A 19,878-nucleotide genomic window follows, 5' to 3' on the forward strand; every position below is an offset into this window, starting at 1 on the left:
ATTTTTAAAGGCCTAATTGTTTTCCTTTCAGTTTGTTTATGTGACTATTGTCATTAGAAATTCAGCTCTTCTCTCTCCCATTTTTTCTGGAAGATTCTATGGGTGACGGGAGAACTGGGAGGATTGTGATGTCAGAGATACCAAGGAAGTGTGTTTGGGCAGTGCCTAGCACAATGGAATCCTGGTCCAGGAAATAATAAACAATAGTAATAAGTGAAACCTGATCACTCGAAAGGATGAAGATATTTTTAGTCAGGACTGTTTAAAACTCTTTGTTTTCTTCCCTGGGTATTTTTGGTTAATGCCTCTCTAATGCTCAGAGAGTGCATTCTAATGCGTTCAGCACCCTGACCAGTTAATTCAAGGCTGAGAAAGCTCAGAGCCTGCATCACCGAGACATGCATTGAGTCCTCCAACAAAACCAAAGGAGACCATGTTTTGACAGACTTGGTATTTCTAAGGTGACAAGCAAGCAGGAATAAAAGGAGAAACAAATAACAAATGCCTCCAGGACTTCTCAAGGGCATCAGCCCTATGTTCCCCTTTCATCAAATCACCTTGCAGGTGCACGGCAAGTCTGACTTAGAAGCTGGCTGGGCATTCTGAGCGAAGGCAGCTCTGCAGATGTCAGCTGATCCTGGCCGTGGTGAGTGGAGTCAGCCGTGGCAGCCTTCACCTTTCAGCGTTGACTCCCCATCTCTTGCCTTTTCCGCTCCGCTCCTGAGGTCATGTTCATTGGGCTTTAGTTTTTGTCTTTGATTTCCCATTAAATAGCTTATTTCCAATGCATACAAACACCGGCGTCAGAACAGAGTATGGTGCGATGAGAACACTTCTAAACAGCTCCATGTTTCTTGAGCCAGTGGAGGGGAAAGGGCTCCTTGAAATCCCTTGCAGTCTGTTGTGCCAAGCCCTCCTTTGAGACTGCCTCCTTAGTCCAGTTGGCAGGGACAGCCTCTGAGCTCTCTTGGGTGCCGCAAGTGACTCCGTGCACCAGCACGTGCTGCTGCGGCGTTGCAGAAGGGTCAGCACACTTAGGGAACTGAGTCCCTAGCAGTGTGGGTTTGCTGAGCTTGTGAATCTATGCTCCGGAGGGGGTTAGGGGGCTCATCTGCTGCCCCAGCATCTGCTCCACAGCTCTTTACTCTGTAGAGTGCTGATTCTGAAGGGCCCAGCGTTTTTCAAAGGAGCCAGAATGATTAGTCCCCATTAGAGACTGAACCCCTGCTGGTGAGGGAAGCTGTGCCTGCCATTCCCAGTAGAAGGGAGGGAAGGGAGCTGTCTTCAGCCGTGTTTGGAAAGCACTTGGCAGACTGTGGGTGCTACTTCAGTTTCAGAACTACGTAACAAGAAGGAATGAGGCAGCTCAGAGGAAGCCTGGTCCCCTGCTTAGTGCACTTGCCCAGGACATAGGTTCATGTCCCTGCTCTGCCACAGATTTCTGGTGTCACCTTGTGCCAGTCTCTCTGGGCTTCAGTTCCCCATCTGTACAATGCAGATAACAGCCTTGCCCTGCCTGCCAGGAGGGTGTGAGGATTAATGCATTAAAGCCTGTGAGGTGCTCAGCAATGAGTGCCATGGAAGTACCTTTGATTTTCCCTGACCGCCTTGTACATATGTAGCTGCAATCGTGTGTCTCCAACCTGCTGTTTCATAGCATGCTCCTAGGGGTCCTCGGGCATGAGAGCCCATAGAAGGAAGCTGAGCCATGCTGGATCACACTTCTCTGGGGACAGCCAGGTTGCTGGCGCTGCTCTCTGCACAGAGCAGCGTGATACAGCAATCAGGAAGGGGGACGGTTTGCAGGCCAATGTGTGTAAATCCTCCGTGGGCCCCAGGCTTCCCTGACATAATGGCTGGAGCAACTCCAGGCTTCGGACCCAGCTCGGCAAAGCACTTAAGCACATGCTTAATGTTAAGCACCTGCTGAAGTCCCAAAGGGAAGTTGTCGGCAGCACACAGCTGCAGCAGAGCTTAAGTGAGATGGATCAGTGTGGCTCAGCCTGACTCCTGATGGACAAGTGGCCATATTACCTCCCCCCCTCCCAGCACAACCTTCCCCCTCAGCAGAAGAGTCACAGGCTGTCCAGATGCTGGAGGCGTTCACCCCTCATGGGGGTGTCCCCAGGCCTGGTCTGAGGTGAGCCGGCTGCATGGAGGGAGTTTCCAGGGCTTTGACTATGGCTTCTGTAGGGCGAGACAGAGGACACAGCTCTCTGCAGCTGACAAAAAACCAGCTACTATATCAGAGACTGGGCCAGAAACCTCCAGAGCTAAGCACCAGAGCAACTGCAGCTGTGGTGGCCCTGGAGGAACACACCCTGGGCAGTGGGTTACACATATGCTAGGATATCAGGATGCTTTTTCATTGGCATCATTTGTCCTGGTGCCATGTAGGGCTGCCATCCTCAACCAGCAGCCTTTTTCCCTGGGGCAGCACTGCAGTTTGACGAGGAGGAGGACCTGTGAATGGATGAGTGAAGTGACACAAGGGGGCCCATTGTTTAGTCTGACTGCAGAGGAATGAACAATGCTGTGTGTGCGTGCATGCTTGCATGCTACCCCGGCTAGCATGGTGCTGCTGTTTGTCTCCCTCTAATGGCTAACAGAGGCTGGTGAGTCTGCTGCTGCCTCTGTGCTAATGCAGCTGCTTCTTCAGCTCAAGCTGCCGGGCACATGCATTTAGATCTGGAGGTCTCACGTTCAGTCCCAGCAACTGATCCGATTAGGGGGCGCCATTACACGTGCAAACAGCTTTATTCATTCTGGGCCACATCCTGCCCTCCCAATCTCACACGGAGTGATATCGCCCCAGAATCTGGCCCCAAATGAAACCGATGGAACTCTTCCAGGTGTGCGAGTGAGGGTGGCAGGATCTGGCTTAAGAATGGCTTAAGCTAAGCTATAAAAGTCACTTATTTCAGAAGGAAACCAAGAGTAAATCTGATTGCTCCTGGGAGAGCCCCTGGATGACACCGCAGATGAGTACATGTGGGGTAGATTACGCTGATGAGCCAACCTCCAGCACAGGCAATCTGCCTTGGGCAGCGGGCAGATCATGAAAGAAGACACCATTCTCGTAGGCACAGAGGAACATCCAGGAACAACCTGCAGGTCAGCGCTACCAAAGGACCATAGCTTGGGAACACAGCTGCTCCTCTCTGTCGATAGGCCAGGCCCCCAGGCTTTCCCCAGCCTCTTTCATTCATTTGTGCCTCATCTTTCTAGCAGGCACCTGCTATTTGTAGAGCCATCATGAGCAGGAGATCTGCTGGTTCATTGCGAGCGCTGGAAATGGCAGGAAGTGGGTTTAACCTCTCGAAGAGGGCAGATTAACCTCTCCCCCACGCCAGCCCTGTGGACTCTTGGATGTAGTCACAGGTCTTCTTCTGAAAGAGCAAGGAGAGTGGGATCAGAGTCACAGGAAAGCAACCTTCCATGGGGCAGGCTCACTTTGGGCTTATTCCCTTTCTACAACGCCAGTAACATTTGGGGGGGACGGGCCTGCAGATCCCCAGAACACTGCCTTTTGCTCTCCTCCCATGTGAAGGGACCAGACCCTCCCTCCAAGCTAACTGACCTCCAGCTGAGTCTGGGAGGTGTGTTCTCTTTGTGGTGACTGATCACACTGCCCTAGCGCTGACCCCTCAGCTGGCTGAGAGCCAGAGGGGACCAACAGGGCTCCTAAGAAGTCAGCACCTGAGAGGAGGAGACACCCACAACCAGCAGGCAGCGTCTCCTTGCTGTCCTGGAGATGTCTTGGCAGCCTCCAGAAGATGGCGAGGACGGCCATTGGTGCTTACGAGCTGGTGCTGTGCAGAGAGCGACGGGACATTCTGCTGCTGTCAACCTGCCTGCCTTAGCAAGGAGATGATATTTTCCAGCAGGTGGGGCAGGGTGATTGCCCTCTGCTTGTCCTTGCTGTGTCACCACTTGTCCCCAAGATGCCTGGGGATGGGAAGGGAAGGCACTTGGCGTTTGTGCCTCAGTGAGTAGTATAAGAAGGGGAACCAATGCACAGGAGAGCTGTCATCCCCCTTGGCTCCCCCACATCCCTTTCACACACCTGCAGGGGTCAGTCGCTGCCTTTCCTCTTTCCATCCCACCCCAGTTATGTCGTGAGGGTCCGTCTGCTGAGGCCGACTGGAGGGTGAGTGGTTTGTTCTCTTGCCTGTGCTGGTGAGATGCCATAATTGGCACGATGCCATGGGGAGAGCAGGGGCTGTCCTTAGAGCTGAACTGTGTTCGCCACCTCCAGTGCAGGCTGGAGCATCTGCAGCTATAAATAAGCTGCACGCTTAATGAGCCTTCATCACCAGGGGATGCTCCAGCCTGGGAGCGAGGCAAGTGCCATCTTAGAGCTGCTCGTGGGTGCCAACCTATTCCTAGGGCTGGATTTAAGTTTCCTTTGAGGGGTCGGGGTGATGTTCAGCATTCGTGAAAATCAGAGACTCGCGTTACTAGCTAAAGCCAAGATGGCAGAGGCAAGCACTGGGCGAGCTTCATCTTTGCCAGCACCCCTGTCCTGACCTGCACCTCCTGCTAGTCCAGCCTTGGGCTCCCCCTCGCCACCTAGCTCTGCCAATGCCCCTCAATCCTGACTTCCAGTCCTGCCGGCCCCTGCCCCCCACTGCTTTCCCAGTGTACCTCAGGCTTGGCCTGCAGCCCACCCAGCTAATCCTGCGTGTGCTGTGCTCTCAGCGCACCCTAAGCCGTGTCCAGATATTGCCATGGGCTGGGGGTGATTTCTGCATTTCTGCCGCCGTCCTCTGCCTCGCGATTGCTGTTTGTTAGTCGCAGCCCTGGCCCCCTCCTTCAGCTCCTGATAGGTGTGCTTCCCTTTCAAATGAACTGAAATGGGCCATCAGCTTCATTAGCTTATTAATTTTCTCTTCACTAGACGTGTGGCATGTTTTTGAGGCAGCCAGGAAAGAACTATGATTGGCTGGTTGTAACAGAGAGCTGTGGAATTAACATGTCCTTCTTGAGTTGGGCTGGGAGTGGCTTCCACTTGTATTTTCCTAGCGGTCTCTGGCTTCTGTTCCCCCGTCTATTCCTTTACAAAGGCAGAGTGCCCCCATCATATCCTGGACCTGGTTCTTAGCCCCACCTCTGGGCTGGCTTCCTTTGTTTCAGCAGCTCAGAAAAGGAGCTTTTAAATCCCCTTCCTTGACGAATTCTTTGTAGACCTACACCAAACCCAGTGCTTCGTTGGCCGTGGGATTAAGGGATCAAGATGGCCATGCAGTGCCGCATCTGTTGGCCCAGGACACTGGCTTTGTAATGCAGCCTGCTACCACCAGTGAGGCAAATGGTGCTGCTTCCTTTCCGGAGACAAAGCTGCACTAGCTTTCTGTTCCCCCTTTCTGCGCTTGGCTGGGATAAGCAGCCAAGGACCTGATATCAGGCCTGCTTCAAGTGTCTCAAGTGCATGAGTGATTGCAGCTGCAATCAAAGGGAGCCTTCAGGTGAGATCTGTGCATGGAGGGGAACAGCCGAGCCTGTGTTATCTGGAGTTCTGTTTATATCTCCCCTCCTGGCAGCCTTCCTCGATGCCAGAGTGTCATGGTTAGGAGCAAGGACAAAACCTTTGGAAATCAGATGAGCATCTTATCCCCTGGGCTTGTGATAATCATCAGGCCCGAGCCCCAGCCAGAGCATGTCCTTGTGCTTTGCCGCGCTGTCAGATGGGTCTGCGGCACCAGCCAGGCCTGGCAGAAAGCTAATTCTCAACCAGCTGGCGTTTGCAAATATAGCGAAAGGATCTGAGTCCTCGCTCCCACTTCCTTTACCCAGTGGCCTCCCTGCCCTTGAGGACTCCCCTTCCACTCTCCTGTCTGGCAGAGTCCTCGTAACCCCAACAAGGCTGGGCCCAGGATTCCTGGGGGGCTCGATCCCCAGCCCTGCTGTGGTCACCTAGGACAGGGGCTAGGGTGGCCCCACTCTGGGGTACTCTCTCTGCACTGGGCACTTCTCTGACCCACTGACCATTACATACAATTTAAAGCAAATGCAAGTTATTTAATCAACGATTAATTCTAAAAAGAAAAAAGAAAAATGGGAAAGATTAAAGGAAACACATCACCCCGCTCTGTGGCAGGGAACATCACAAACAGTGTCTCTGGAACGTCCGGGCAGTTCACAGTCTGTTTCTTGTAAGTCCCAGGCCTTCTTCTCAGGCCCTGGCTGTGCTGCAGAGATGCTGTGGGTTGGACACTTGCTCTGGTGGTGGCCACACGCTCTCAGGATCTAAGTGGTAGGACCCTTCTTCCCACTGTCAGCCCTGCCCTGTCGGGGTTACGATCCAAGCCTGGCCTGCAGAGCCTCTTGGCTGAGGCATCTCCCTGTGCTGGGCCCGCTGTCCAGGGTCCCCCTCACTCTCCCCAGCTGCTCACCGCACCCAGCTCCGGATTGCTCCAGCCCCAGCTCCACCACTCTGTCTCTGCACTGCTGCTGCTGCTCCTCTGCCTCCAGCTCCTTGGGCTGCTTCTTTGGCCCCTCTGGCTCTGGTTGCTGCAGCTCTGCTCCCAGGACAGGTCTGCTCTGCAGGCTGCTTCTGTGACTCTGCTCCCAGCACTGACCTGCTTCCTGGACTGCTTTTCTGGCCCCTCTGGCTCTGGTTGCTGCAACTCTCCTCCCAGGGCAAATCTGCTCTCTCTGGGCTGTGCCTCTGGTTTTGGGGCTGGAGCTCTACTCCCAGGACAAGGTCTGGTCCCTCTGGATCTGGCATGACTCTGCTCCCCAGCTCAGCTTGGGGCCCTGCTTTCTCCTTAGCTCAGCACCACTCTGTCTGACCCAGGCAATTCCAGCTCACATGGAGGATGGGACCCACCCTGGCCTCCTGACTCCCTGATTAGCCTGCCTGCCCTGTCATTCAGGCTGACCCAGAGCATTGGCCTCTCCCCATTGTTCCTAGGGACTATCAGTCTCAGGGTCCAGATAGCCAGCCCCTTTTAGTACTGGGAGCTAGACAACCAAAACACCCCCACTGAATGTTAGTAAGGGGGCAACAGTCCCCTTACACAAAGCAGGCATGTTTCTCGAGGCATGTTGGAGCAGGGGAGGAATGATGAGGAGAGAGGCTTCAAATGCCAGCCAAATTGCCCTGGAAGCCGTTCTCTGTGTCGCACTGCAGATTGTCAAACAGCAAATGGTGTGCTCAGCAAGAGTGGTGGGGAAAGCAGTGCTGCCTGCTCCGGTCTGTGAAGGGGCAGCTGGAAAGCTTCACAAGGGTCTGCTACCGAACAGCTCAGTGCTGCGCCACCATGGCTGCAGCTTGCCTCACTCCCCTGCCACACCCTTCTCTCTGCTTCCCTCTGCCACTGACCAAGATGCACACGAGGAACGTGGCTCGGGCATGCTATCTGTAAGGTTAGGGGTCTACTGGGAGCTTCTCTTTAATACATCTGTGGGCCAGATTCATTCCTGGTGTAACTTCATCTCAATCAGTAATCTATTTGGCAGATGCATCCAGTGGTGTCAGTGGGCCATGCCAGGAACTCAGCGTCAAAGGTCAGCATGGCTGGCTCTCTCTCTGGATGGATTGAGAGCTTTGGCCTCGCAAATCCCAGGATGTCATGGCCAGGCTGGCAAGGAAGAGGAGATTGAGTTCTTCTGGCACTTGCAGGGCTCTTTTGATTGTTTTTTTCAGACAGAGAAGCTCCAAGCTGGATTACTCAGGCCAGGGCTACACTGCAGACATGTCAGTCAGGAGCATGACGAGGTGTCACCCTGACTGACGGAGCCTTGTCAGCAGGAACCTTAAGTGCAGATGCAGCTATATTGGCAATGCTGCACTTTTACCAGGATAGCTTATTTCGCTGGGGGCAGCGCTTGCCTGAACTATGCTGGCAAAAGAGCTCCTTGTGTAGACATGACCTCAGCGCACTGGCTGGGGTAATTAGAGCCATGGGTGCTGAAGGGAGGAGCAGTCACCAGGGACCAGCAGGTGCTGCTATGGGTGCAAAGTTCAAGCTTATAGGGACACACTCAAGTACTCTAGGCCCATAACTGAGGTCTTGCAAAAACCAAGATTTATTTTTTTGAGATGTAAGCTTCCCCCACCATTGCACCGCCAGATGGGAGCAAGGCGTGGAAACTGACTAGTGACACTCATGAAATTGACCAGCCTATTCCTTGTCCCAAGTTGCGTGAAATGCCCAGAGCAACCAATCAGCAGGCATGGTAAAAAGAAAATGGGAAATCAAAGCGGTTTTCAGCTGGAATAGCCTTCTGCACTGGTTATAACATGGGAGGGAATCGGGAGCGGGGGTTGTAGTAGGAAGAAAGCCTGAGACATAAGCCCTTGTATCAGAGGCCTGGTATGAGGTAGGACCTGCTCGCAGAATTCAGCAAGAACAGGGCTGATATTGTAGAAATACACATTCCCAAGAAGTGCTAGTCACAGAATACCCACACAACCACTTCCCGATATCAAGTGGTACAAGAACATCCCGATACCAAGGATGGTACAAAAACATTCCCCAAGAATAACAGGAACACACTAGCCACTTCTAAAAGATACAGTCAGGATGATGCTATGTAATAGAGATGTTTTGACTGAACCAACATGTGCAAGGTGATGGGTGATCATTAGCGCCTTCAGGGGGTAGTAACTAACTATGTCAAAGGAGGAGTACTAACTTGTTTGTATTGGGGTATAAAGATGTATCTCAGAGGGAGTATCTTTGTCTGGCCTTAGGGAGGAAAGTCCCGCTATTCACTGAGCTGGTCCATTGTATACATTGCATACATGTATTAGTGATCCGGTAGAACCTGTGAGATACTAGTATCATGCTTTGTCGACAATAAACCTGGCTGGGTGCCTTCATCCCTTAACAGATCTTGTGGTCATTGGGTGGTTCACTCCAGGTCTGCCATGCCAGCTGTCTGGGAGGGAGCAGGGCACAGTTTGGACCTGAGCTGATCCCCAGTGGGAGCTGATTGCTTGTTCGGGGGAGAAGGCACGGACAACCCTAGGAGTAAGAGCAGTGTGCTGAACTTGTACCTGACAGAGCAGATAGCCAGCCCCTGTCTGATGAGGAGGAAGACCCCAGGCACACTGGCCAGCTTTTGGACCTCGATGAGCACAGGGAGCCTACGGCCCCGCTGCCAGAAGACAGCAGTCTCTCTCCAGTCCGTAGAGAAGGAGCCTTGTGTCCTGGAGGCACTGGTCAAAGGGGGCTGCCAGGAATCCCAGCCAGAGAGGTTAGGGAGGACAGGGGACTGTTTCTACTTGGTGCGGCTGCCAGCTGTGTCTGATGACTGTCACAGTGCCAGGTGGTGGCACTTGGAGCTGGCTGCCTGCTGGCAGGACTGAGCCCAGTGGAATCGGAGTCAGACTGGACTCTGGAAGGGCAGTAGTTCTGGAAGGCAAGGAAGGGGCTCCCTGGGTGCCAGGCTGGATTGGAAACTGGAGGAAGTACTTGTCTCTAACTGGGTATATTGGCCCTTTAAGAGTCGAGGGGGCCAGAAGATCCCGTTCCAGGGCATTGGAGTGAACAGAGGTCCAGGAAATGGCGTCATAGCAGAAGAGGGGAAGTGGTCCTGGGGAATTGGGAGTTGAATGGAGGGAAACCACAAGACACTGTTCCTTTAAGGGCCCAGGATCAGTGTAGAATGTAGAGTGGGCGGGGATCCCCCTCTCCTAGCCAATCAGCAGGAGCTCTCTGGAGGAAGTTGCTATATAGCCTGTCTCCACGGGCTGAGCTCCAGAAAGGGTTTGGACTGGCAGCTATGTGTGGGGCAGACTGGGACAGAGGAGGAGCTGGGTGTGGGGCAGAAGAACCAGGGCTGTGGATAAACTTTTTGTTTATGGACTTTATTCCGGGGACTCACTGGGGATTGTTTGAACCTTTTCTGTTTTTAAACCTGCCCTGGGTGGGGGTGCTATTAGTCCCAAGAGTGTGGGGTGTGCTTACGGGGCCGACAGGAGGGCGCTTACAGGGGTAGGATAGCTGCAGGGTGACCCCTGGCCACAAGTTGGTGCTCAGTAAGCAGCCACCCTAGTATGCTGCCCATGGACATTTCCTATGCAGTCTGGACTCTTCCCAGGCATGAATCTTCCCGCTGGAATGCTAATGTCTGGGGCTGCCTGGGCAGAGAGGGAAGCCCTGGAATAGAGCTGGAGCAGCCTCCTGTGTGGAGCTGTTACTCCTGGATTCCTCCTCTCCACCCTTTGCCTGAAGGATCCATCCAGGGACCTCTCAGGCATGAATGCCTGAGTTCCAAGAGTGCACCCCTTATGCATATGGGGAAAGGGATCCTGTGTAGGGCCTTGGAAGCCTGTCTCTTGGCATCCGTACCAGATCAACCTGTGCTCCATCAGTAACCCGCACCAGATGCTTCAGAGGAAGATGTGAGACAATCTCCCCCCCACCCCCAGTGAGTCTCTGTGCCCCCCACTAGGCAGAGACTGGCTTATGCCCTACCCCTGGGTCTGCCCTCGTCTCTGATGATGTTGTATGACTTAGCCCTGCAGTCTGCGGGTCATCCAGTCTGCAAGTAAAGCCATGGTCAAGGGGAGAATTTCAGAGGCACAAAGGGGAGTTAGGCGCCCAATTGTCAATGAGACCCAGATGCCAAACTGCTCTTTGGGCCTTTGAAAACCTGCCTCAAGGTTTCAGCATCTTCCTGGTGGGGGCTGCTGCATTCGGGCAAGAAGGGAATTTCGCTAGCATGTGGAGAATCAACACGTAGAGCCCAAAGCAATGACTGCTGCTGTCTGGCGTTGGGGTGAGGACATACATGCTGCTTTCCTGCTACCTGGTATCGACAGGGCACTGCTGGCTGGGCTGGGATTGTCATTGACACTAGCTGGGAGGAAGCTCACACTATGGGGAATGTCAGGTTGCCAGTGTCCCCAGTTGAGAAGTGGTTTGGGTACTGCCATGAAGGATTCAATCAATGCTCTGAAAAACAGTGTAAGGAGGGAAGCTCTGACAATGGTAAACTAGGCTGCATGCACTTGAGAGGTCGAACTGTAGTGAGGCAGGAAGGCCGGTACATAGGGCTGCCAGGACTGTTTCATTTGTTAAATCCGTTGTGTTTGAAAGGAGGAGAAAAATTGATACTGATGTGAAATATCTCTCCGCTGAAAGTAAAAGTCCCAGCTAGCAAAGGGACCGGAGCCAAGACTGTTCGTCTCCGCAAGGAAGGGAAGAAATCAAGGCCGACAGGAATTCCTCGAGCATCACTGTTCACGAGGAACGTACCTAAGGATAGGATACCCCATTGATGGGCACAGTAGAGAACCCCCAGGGGAGCTACAGGACCCTTCTGAATATCTAGCCAAAAAGGCCTTGTTAGTGGGAAAAAAACCTTTATTTTTTTGAGCAAAATCTAAATGTTTTTAGCTTTTAGTTTCCATTGAAATTTTCGGGTGTTTTCAATAAAATAATGTTCCCTTTTGGGGGGATTTTCCCCTTTTCCTTCCTCTCCCCACCCCCTTTTCCAATTGGAAAACAGAGAGAAAAAGGAGAAAAAACAAAAACTGGGAAATATTCAGTTTTCATTTTGCTGAAAAAGCCACATATCGAACAAAGTGAAGAATGTTCCTTTAGTTGCAGATTTGTTGTGGGAAATAGTTTTTTTCTACTAGTTCTGTATGTCAGCCAGGAGCTTGCATCTCTTTACCCCGTGTCTCCTGGGGCAGATCTTCCTTCCACATGCTAACATGCTCTTCCCAAGCCATGCAGGGGATCAAACTGGCAGCTCTGTTGTAGCAGCTAGTAGCGTCCAGGATGGATCTCTCTTTTAGTCACTTCTCTTATCGTTTTCCCCGGGATGATCTCTGCTACCGCAATCAGCCCGTCTCATATGGGCTCAAAGATCTGTATTTCAGTCTGGGAACAGGCACAATGGGACAGGCTTCAAGCTGCTTTTCAAGGAAAATTCACTCCTCTACAGACAGCTCAGGAGCCCATCTGGGTTCTCTTTCCTTTAGCTGGTATTTAAGCGTGGCTGTGGTGGTTTCAGTGGAGGGGGTGCAGAATCTGATGAAGAGGTGGCCCAACCCCTTCTACACACCAGCTCCTCACCTCAGTCCCTGGAAAAATCATGGAGCAGGTCCTCAAGGCAACCATTTTGAAGCACTTGGCGGAGAGGAATGTGATCGGGAACAGTCAACATGGATTCACCAAGGGCAAGTCATGCCTGACCAACCTGATTGCCTTCTATGATGAGATAACTGGCTCTGTGGATATGGGGAAAGTGGTGGATGTGATATACCTTGACTAGCAAAGTTTTTGATACGGTCTCCCACAGTATTCTTGCCAGCAAGTTAAAAAACTATGGATTGGATGAATCGACTGTAACAGGTATCAGCAACCTTTGGCACGCAGCCTGTCAGTTTTTTCACTGGCGGGCCGGGACGGTTTGTCTACCTGCAGCGCCTGCAGGTTCGGCCAATCGCAGCTCCCACTGGCCGCAGTTCGCCATTCCAGGCCAATGGGGGCTGCAGGAAGCAGCGGCAAGCACGTCCCTCGGCCCAGGTTGCTTCCTTGCCCCTTGCTGGCCATTGTGCTGAGATGTGCATCCCTACGTGCCACAGGGTGTTGCTCAGCTCTCAGGCCTGCATCGCGGCTCTGATCTTCCCCTGCCCTTGTATGCCCGGAGCTCTCCGGAGACTCCTGCATTGGGCCAGCAAGACATCGGAGTCCAGCCCCACGCTGCTGCTCCGAGAGAAGAATTTTTGCCTCTTCACCAGGTTAAATCTCCTTCTAAACAACAACAGGTCCCTTCGTTCAGTTTCCTTGCCAAGGATATGGCAGAATGCCTCAGCAAGGGAGAGGGAAGTAGAGTGTGAAAGAGAGTCAGTGTGTTCCAGCTCCAGCAGTGGGGAATTTGCTGTCTCTCCACCATAATTAAATATTGTTTGTATTGCTTATTGACAGAGCGCTAAGCCACACTCCGTTTTAATTTGTTCTTTGATAGTCGCCTTTTGCTGCTAATTGATTTTCAGGGTGGTTTTTATTTTTTGTCTGATTTAATACCTGCGGTGCCACTGAAAACAGAGAGGCAAGGTGACACGGAGCTGAGGAGCGAGCCAGGAACCGGCTTGTCCTCGCACACAGCCAGCTTCTCTCTTCATCTCCTCCTGCACGAGTTGACACACAAAGCTCCAAGCTCGTCTCTGGGTAACAGGAGAGGCTGGAGGGATCTGCTAGCTGCTCCATCGCTGCTGCAGGGATGGAGGGGAAATTGGCTTTAGGTAGTTCACAGTTACTCCAGTCTCAGCCTTTTCCAGCAGGGGTGCACTGTAGGAAATAGCACAGGAGCGTTGGCTGTGCGGGGAGCGCCCAGCTATGCCTGCCCTGACTTCTCCCAGTAGGAGGTGCTGTAGGAATGGGAGAGGAACTTAGACTGTAGGGAGCTGCCAGCCACTCCATTCCCAATAGGAGGCACTGTGGGGAATAATGTTCTCCCAGCTTTTCCCAGAAGGGGGCACTGTAAGGAATGGGATGTGGGCTGAGTCACTGCAGAAAATTATGCCGGTTGACTGTGTCTGGGGAACTTGTTCCTGGCGTTTCTCAGACACCAGGGACCATGGTAACATGAAGTGTGGTGATGTTGATAGCGCCTTCCATCTCAGAGGAGCCCAAGGCTCTTTACAAACGCGGTGCATGCAGCCTGACTGAAGTGCAGCCACTTCTGGGATAACAGGGAAACAAAGGTCACAGAGCGCAATGGCTGGGGGGAGGGGAAGGGAAATATCCTCCAAGACAGGAGGGCAAACCCCCTCCTCTTCCGAAAAGTGCCATGGGAGCCGTAACGTCCACGCAGAGCAGAAAGAAGCCGTGGGTCTGATTGTGTCAGCAGAGCTGAGTGGCTACAACACTACCCATTGTGTGGGCTCCGCACCTGGAAAACCAGCCCCTGTGGTCTTTAAAGACCCACCCAAAAGAGAGACGCGCTCTTGGCACAATCCGCCTGGAGCCAACCCTGTAGGATAACACCCTGCTCAGAGCTGAACCTGGGCCCCCGGAGCTTTGACCAGCCTTTTCTGGGAAGAGCCCAGGGTTTCTTTCTAAACCCCCTGCCTCGAATGCTCTGGCCAGGGCTCTTTGGGTCTGTGCCTCCAGATGTGATTAGAAGGTGGGCAGTGAGGGGTTAAATTTAATCACCACACTAGAGCTGGAATTGCCTAGCACTCCTGTGCATGTGATCGCTTTGCCTGTCTGGTCTCCACAACATGTGCTGGGCCTGGCAGGCGATAGGTGAGCCAGCCAGCCCCTGGGTTACAGCTGTGCAGTCCCATGCCAACTCGAGCATTCTGACATGCACGGGTGCCGGCATCTGCCCCACACAGGGCTGATGTGTGGCGTGCCAGACCGCCATGGGATCTCACTGCGCTTGGGCTGCCCTGGGCTAAGCGCTACCCCCACTCAGTCCTACTTCCGCTGGCTGTGCCTGTCCCAGGTTGGGCGGTGTGTTGACAAGCTGTGTTCTGTTCCCTTCCCAGGACGATACAGAGGGAGAAGAGATTGAAAGGGAGAAGTCCAACTCCTTGAAGCTGGAGTTTACCGAAGATGTTAACTTCAAAACCAAGGTTAACTATTCGTATGCCGCCGTGCAGATCCCTACGGACATCTACAAAGGCTGTGAGTGCTGCTTTCTCCTCAATTTCTAGGGACAATTCTGATCGCCTAGGTTGACCCCCTGTATAACATAGGTCAGAGAGCTCCACCCTGTAATTCCCTATCAAGTCAATAACTCCTGACTGAGTCAGAGCATGTCTTTAGAGAGAGTCCCCCGACCTGGGTGTAAAGATCTCGAGGGAAGGATGGAGGGCTACACTCATGTGTTAGCTGTCCTCTCTCTATTACTGTCTTTGTGCAACTCATCATTTATGAAAAATAACGCAAAGCTTGTAACTACTGGAGTCTGGGGGCTCGACAGGCTGATGTAAATGTAGAGCTGTTGAGCCCCTGCATGAACATCCCATCAATGCAGTTCCATGGCGTGACCTGTGGAAGATGGAGCATTCACTTTCCCCTGGCAAAGTGTGCTACAGTGAGTGAACCCCTCCCTCCCCTGTTCAAGGGAGCTGGGATTATAGCAGAGATGGGTCTGACCCCAAAGATTCCCCAACCTAGGGGAGATCCCATCCACCTCCGGCCATTCCAGTGCCCAGGCATAGCCTTGGACGATTAGTGGCACTGCACCAAAACCACTCTGTCGCTTTGCCCTGGGGTTCTGTCACCTCCACCGCTCTGTGATGGGAGGCCCCTTGGTATCTTTTTGTCTCCCTCTGTAAGCTGCACTTCTGCTGGAGAGTTTCCCCCAAAATGACGCTGGGTGGGCAGTTCCCTTCCCAGCAGAACGGTTGGTAAATAGATCCCCAACCGCCACTCACAATGGTGCAGCTGGTTTCTCCCAGATCATGCTGAGAATGTCAGCAGCCCAGCCTGATGGCTCAGATGAAGCCGTGGGATTGTGTGTGCTGGCCGTAGAGTCACTGCCACTGGTCTGAGGCTGCTCTCCCCTGGTCTCCATCTCGCTGTCAAACAACAGCCCTGGTCCATGTCCGGTGTGTGAGCTCAGCGCCAAACAACCACTTGATCTAGTAAGGGGGGGCCAAGTGACAGGAGCTCCTGCTGCTGGACATGCCTGTAGCTCGCGGAACTTGCTGCAGCTGAGACACACTGGCTCGGTTCCTAAGGGGGCAGGGGAATTGGAAGGCTAAGGGTGGAATGGGACCCCCAGCAGACCCCATCTCTCCTGTCTCAGCTTTGCTGGATTGTAAAGAGAGGGAGGCAGCGGTTCATTCTCTGCCATGGGACTGATGGATAGAATCATAGAATATCAGGTTTAGAAGGGTCCTCAGGAGGTCATCTAGTCCAACCCCCTGCTCAAAGCAGGGCCAATCCCCAATTTTTGCCCCAGATCCCTAAATGCCCCCCTCAAGGATTGAACTCACAACCCTGGGTTTAGCAGGTCAATGCTCAAACCACTGAGCTATCCCTCCCCCCAGCTGGCTTCATATACTGGGAAAGGGAATATATCATCCTGCTGCCCTGGAACCTGGCCCACCTTCGCTGCCACTTGGTCCTCTGGAGCTCTCCATCCTTCTCATCCAGTGCTAATGCGCAGACAGGTGCTTGGTGGGTGAGAGGGAACCACCTCCCTCTGCAGAATTAGGAACTGGCTTCAGTGAGAAGCAAGGCAGTGGAATGGCTGGACCAGCAGTGCATCCGGTGTTGCAGACTGGCCTTGGGCCTTGTCATGAGTGGTTAGAATTGGAGAGCTCTCACGCATGGTCTGCCTGGGCATCACTGTCTCCTGATGAACCTGGTGGGTCAGATGGGAAAAAAGCGTGGGGGATGCGTGCATAGAAGCCCCAGTTGTATTGCCGCTCAGTACAGCTGCCTATCTGGAGCCCAGTTAGCGCTCAGTCCCTGCATGGCTGCCGAGCAACCCTCCTTCTTTCTCATGAGCCCTGCTTTTAAGGCCAGCTCCCTGTCCTGTAACTAGTCCCACTGGGGTGGAGGTAGGTGCTATAGATAGCACCTCCCCAATCCTTAGCCTAAGCCAGAACCCCTCGTGACATTTACCAGAAGAGTCCCTTGCCCCTCTGTAACTCCAAGAGGATGGTCCAGTCACACCACCTCCTCCTGACAACAGCTGGGACGAACCCTCCCCACTGGGCAGAGCATTCTGACACTGTTCATTGTGGGGTCTCTTGCGCTTTACTCCGAAGCGTCAGGTCAAGGTATCAGCCTTAGATGGCTCATTGGTCTGAGCCAATACCCTGATCCCCTGTTACAGAGACAGGGACAAGTCCGTATGAGCTAATGGAGAGAAATGCATTAATTCCAAGGCTCCCAGGTGATGGGACGTGTTGCAGAGGAGGTTGTGGTGTCCCCATCACCTGAGATGTTTGAGGCCGAATTTGACCCCGCTGCACAGGATGTGCAGTGAGGTTGGCATCTTCATCCAGGAGCCAGGTAGGCGTTCCGCACAATGGCTAAGCTGCGTTGGAGGAACAACGTGGTTTGGTGCTGGCTCCTAATGTTGTTGACATGGTCCAGAGAGGCATTGCTCTGAACCAGTTAGAATGATGCTCCTTGCAGCACAGCTGACCGCAGTCAGCAGATTCAAGCAGCACCCGAGGCAGTTAGATTCACTAGTAGCCCAGGAGGAGTTGGCACCAAGTTAACTAGCCCTGGGGTAGAGTCAGGGAGTTGTCAAATAGCAAAGGGATAAGTATGAATTCCCATAGACTGACCCACTGCAGGTCTTGGGGCTTGAGGGCCTTGTAGGAGAGTCTTCTGCATTGTGAGTGAGAAGGAGATTGGGGTCGGCTACTTGCTACCTGCACTGGCTTGCAGAAAATGAAAGCTGTGCTGCATTGGTGCAAGGAGGACTGTCTCGCCAAGGTCCCTTCCCATCCAGAGAATGAGATCTTCCATCTCTATGTTGTCTCCCCGCTTTGGCTGATTGTTGGGAGCAGCCCTGGGCTTTCCCCAGAAATGAGCAAAACTTGCCAACCATCGTGTTGTCTATAGGCCTTGAAAATCACGAGGACAAAGCCAGAGCCTGCTGAGTTCTAAAGCTGTCCGTTACACCAGAGTGCGCCCATGCCCCATGCTCCTGTCCCATCACCAGGGAACCTGCAAAGCAGAGCAGGGCCTGCAAGCCGTGACTCTTGCTCACTACGTCCTACACACTGGCAGTGCAAATCACCTGCACCCAGCTGGAGTCCTGCATCAAAGGCTCGGGTTCTCTGGCTCCCCATTGCTAATCACAGCGCATACACTTGTGCTTCATTGTTATGGGGAACTTTGTGCTTGTGAACGTGAAGGGACCTGATGGTGCGGGATGGAGCCAAGCACGGATATACATGTGTGCAGTATGTACCCACCAGGGAGCTGCCAAGAGTTCACTTTCAATGTGCCCCAGGGAGCTCGCACATCCACTGAGCCTGTTTGAGGGAGCTGGCCAGACTCCCTACTTTGGATACACCAGGAACCTTTGTCTAGTGGCTGGTCCACCATAGACATTGATAAGTCAGCGACAGCCGGCCACAGAGGGCCTTAGTCCTGTAGCACAAGGGGCTGAGGCTGATGCTTTTTAGAGGGGGGAGGGATAGCTCAGTGGTTTGAGCAATGGCCTGCTAAACCCAAGGTTGTGAGTTCAAGCCTTGAGGGGGCCATTTAGGGATCTGGGGCAAAAACTGGAGATTGGTCCTGCTTTGAGGTCCCTTCCAACCTGTGATATTCTATGATGTGAAGGTCCTGGGTTCAAACCTCACTGTTGACCCAAGCAAGGTTACTGTTTACACGTTCGCTAGGAAAACTCACGCTCCTCTTCCCAGCCTAGGAGTACAGAAGCAGGGAGCCCAGACACAGCTTCCTAGACACACACACAAACTCCCCCATGAGTTCAAGCCTTGAGGGGGCCATTTAGGGATCTGGGGCAAAAACTGGAGATTGGTCCTGCTTTGAGGTCCCTTCCAACCTGTGATATTCTATGATGTGAAGGTCCTGGGTTCAAACCTCACTGTTGACCCAAGCAAGGTTACTGTTTACACGTTCGCTAGGAAAACTCACGCTCCTCTTCCCAGCCTAGGAGTACAGAAGCAGGGAGCCCAGACACAGCTTCCTAGACACACACACAAACTCCCCCATGAGTTCAAGCCTTGAGGGGGCCATTTAGGGATCTGGGGCAAAAACTGGAGATTGGTCCTGCTTTGAGGTCCCTTCCAACCTGTGATATTCTATGATGTGAAGGTCCTGGGTTCAAACCTCACTGTTGACCCAAGCAAGGTTACTGTTTACACGTTCGCTAGGAAAACTCACGCTCCTCTTCCCAGCCTAGGAGTACAGAAGCAGGGAGCCCAGACACAGCTTCCTAGACACACACACAAACTCCCCCATGAGGCTCCCCTCCACTTCCAAATCACCGTCTTGCCTGTAATTGGAACCTAGCCCACATCACCTTATTTAGCCTCACTTTCCATCATGTGCTGATCTACCGACTCGTTAGCGGCATGTACATACGCAGGAGCACATCCGTGGAACAATTTCATCGCATCTGCATCAGTGGATTAGAAATTGCAATTAGTTTTATTACCCAGCTAGCACGGGCCGAGCAGCTAATGAAGCAAATCATGAGATTGGGGAAGGGGGGGAAGCATGGGATGGGTGAGCAGGATGAAATATTCATGATTTCCAATCCCCCGCTCTTCAGCTGGCACAATTGCTAATGTCCTGCCAAAGCCACATAAATCACCACGCTCGGCTATGGAAGAAAATCAAACTGGAGATTAACTCACTCCGGGGAGTTGGAGCCTATTTGGAGAAATAATGGCCAGGCGGGGATGGCGGGGGCAGAGGAGTGGGGGCAGAATTGAGTAGCTCTGTGGGGAAGAATGTTGCTTCTTTGGAAATAGCCATTGCAAAAATGAGCCAAAGCAGTGTTCTGGTGCATGGAAATAGCTGCCAAGTGTGGTGGAGTCAGGGTGGAGTCCTGGCATGCACCATGGTGGGAGGGAAGGGGGCTTGCAGCAAAAGCACTGGGCACCATGTGACATGGTGGCCACCCTCTTGGGACGCACGCTAGGGATTAAACTGGTGTCCTCCAGAGCTAAAAGCATGAGTGGCTACAGCTTGAGCTAAAGAGCTTCAGTAAACGGGCGCTCTGATAGACTTCTAACCTCCATGAATTGGGCACAGAGCAGGACGCTTGGGGTTACACAGACCCAGACATGATCTCTGCTCACGGAGCCGTGCAGTTTGACTTGAGCCGAGACTCGACACATGGGTGAGAGGAACAATGGGAGAGGGGCAGGAATCCTCAACCTGGGGGTTGTGGCCCCGACCCTGCCCTGCATCCTCACCCTGTATCGCTTTCTGTTACTTCCCTGTCCTTGCTGGT

General features: G+C 53.0%; 1 protein-coding gene across 3 annotated transcripts in view; it reads left to right on the top strand.

Annotated features, from left to right (window-relative positions):
- CACNA2D2 (calcium voltage-gated channel auxiliary subunit alpha2delta 2) overlaps positions 1-19,878 on the top strand; it is a 630,338-nt gene that overhangs the window by 471,163 nt on the left and 139,297 nt on the right. For all 3 annotated transcript variants that reach the window (XM_038410728.2, XM_038410729.2, XM_038410731.2), the window contains exon 6: positions 14,462-14,600. In XM_038410728.2, the coding sequence (XP_038266656.1) occupies positions 14,462-14,600 (139 nt within the window). The remainder of the gene's footprint in view (positions 1-14,461; positions 14,601-19,878) is intronic.

The sequence above is a fragment of the Dermochelys coriacea genome, chromosome 7, assembly GCF_009764565.3.
Source record: "Dermochelys coriacea isolate rDerCor1 chromosome 7, rDerCor1.pri.v4, whole genome shotgun sequence".
Lineage (NCBI taxonomy): Eukaryota > Metazoa > Chordata > Testudines > Dermochelyidae > Dermochelys > Dermochelys coriacea.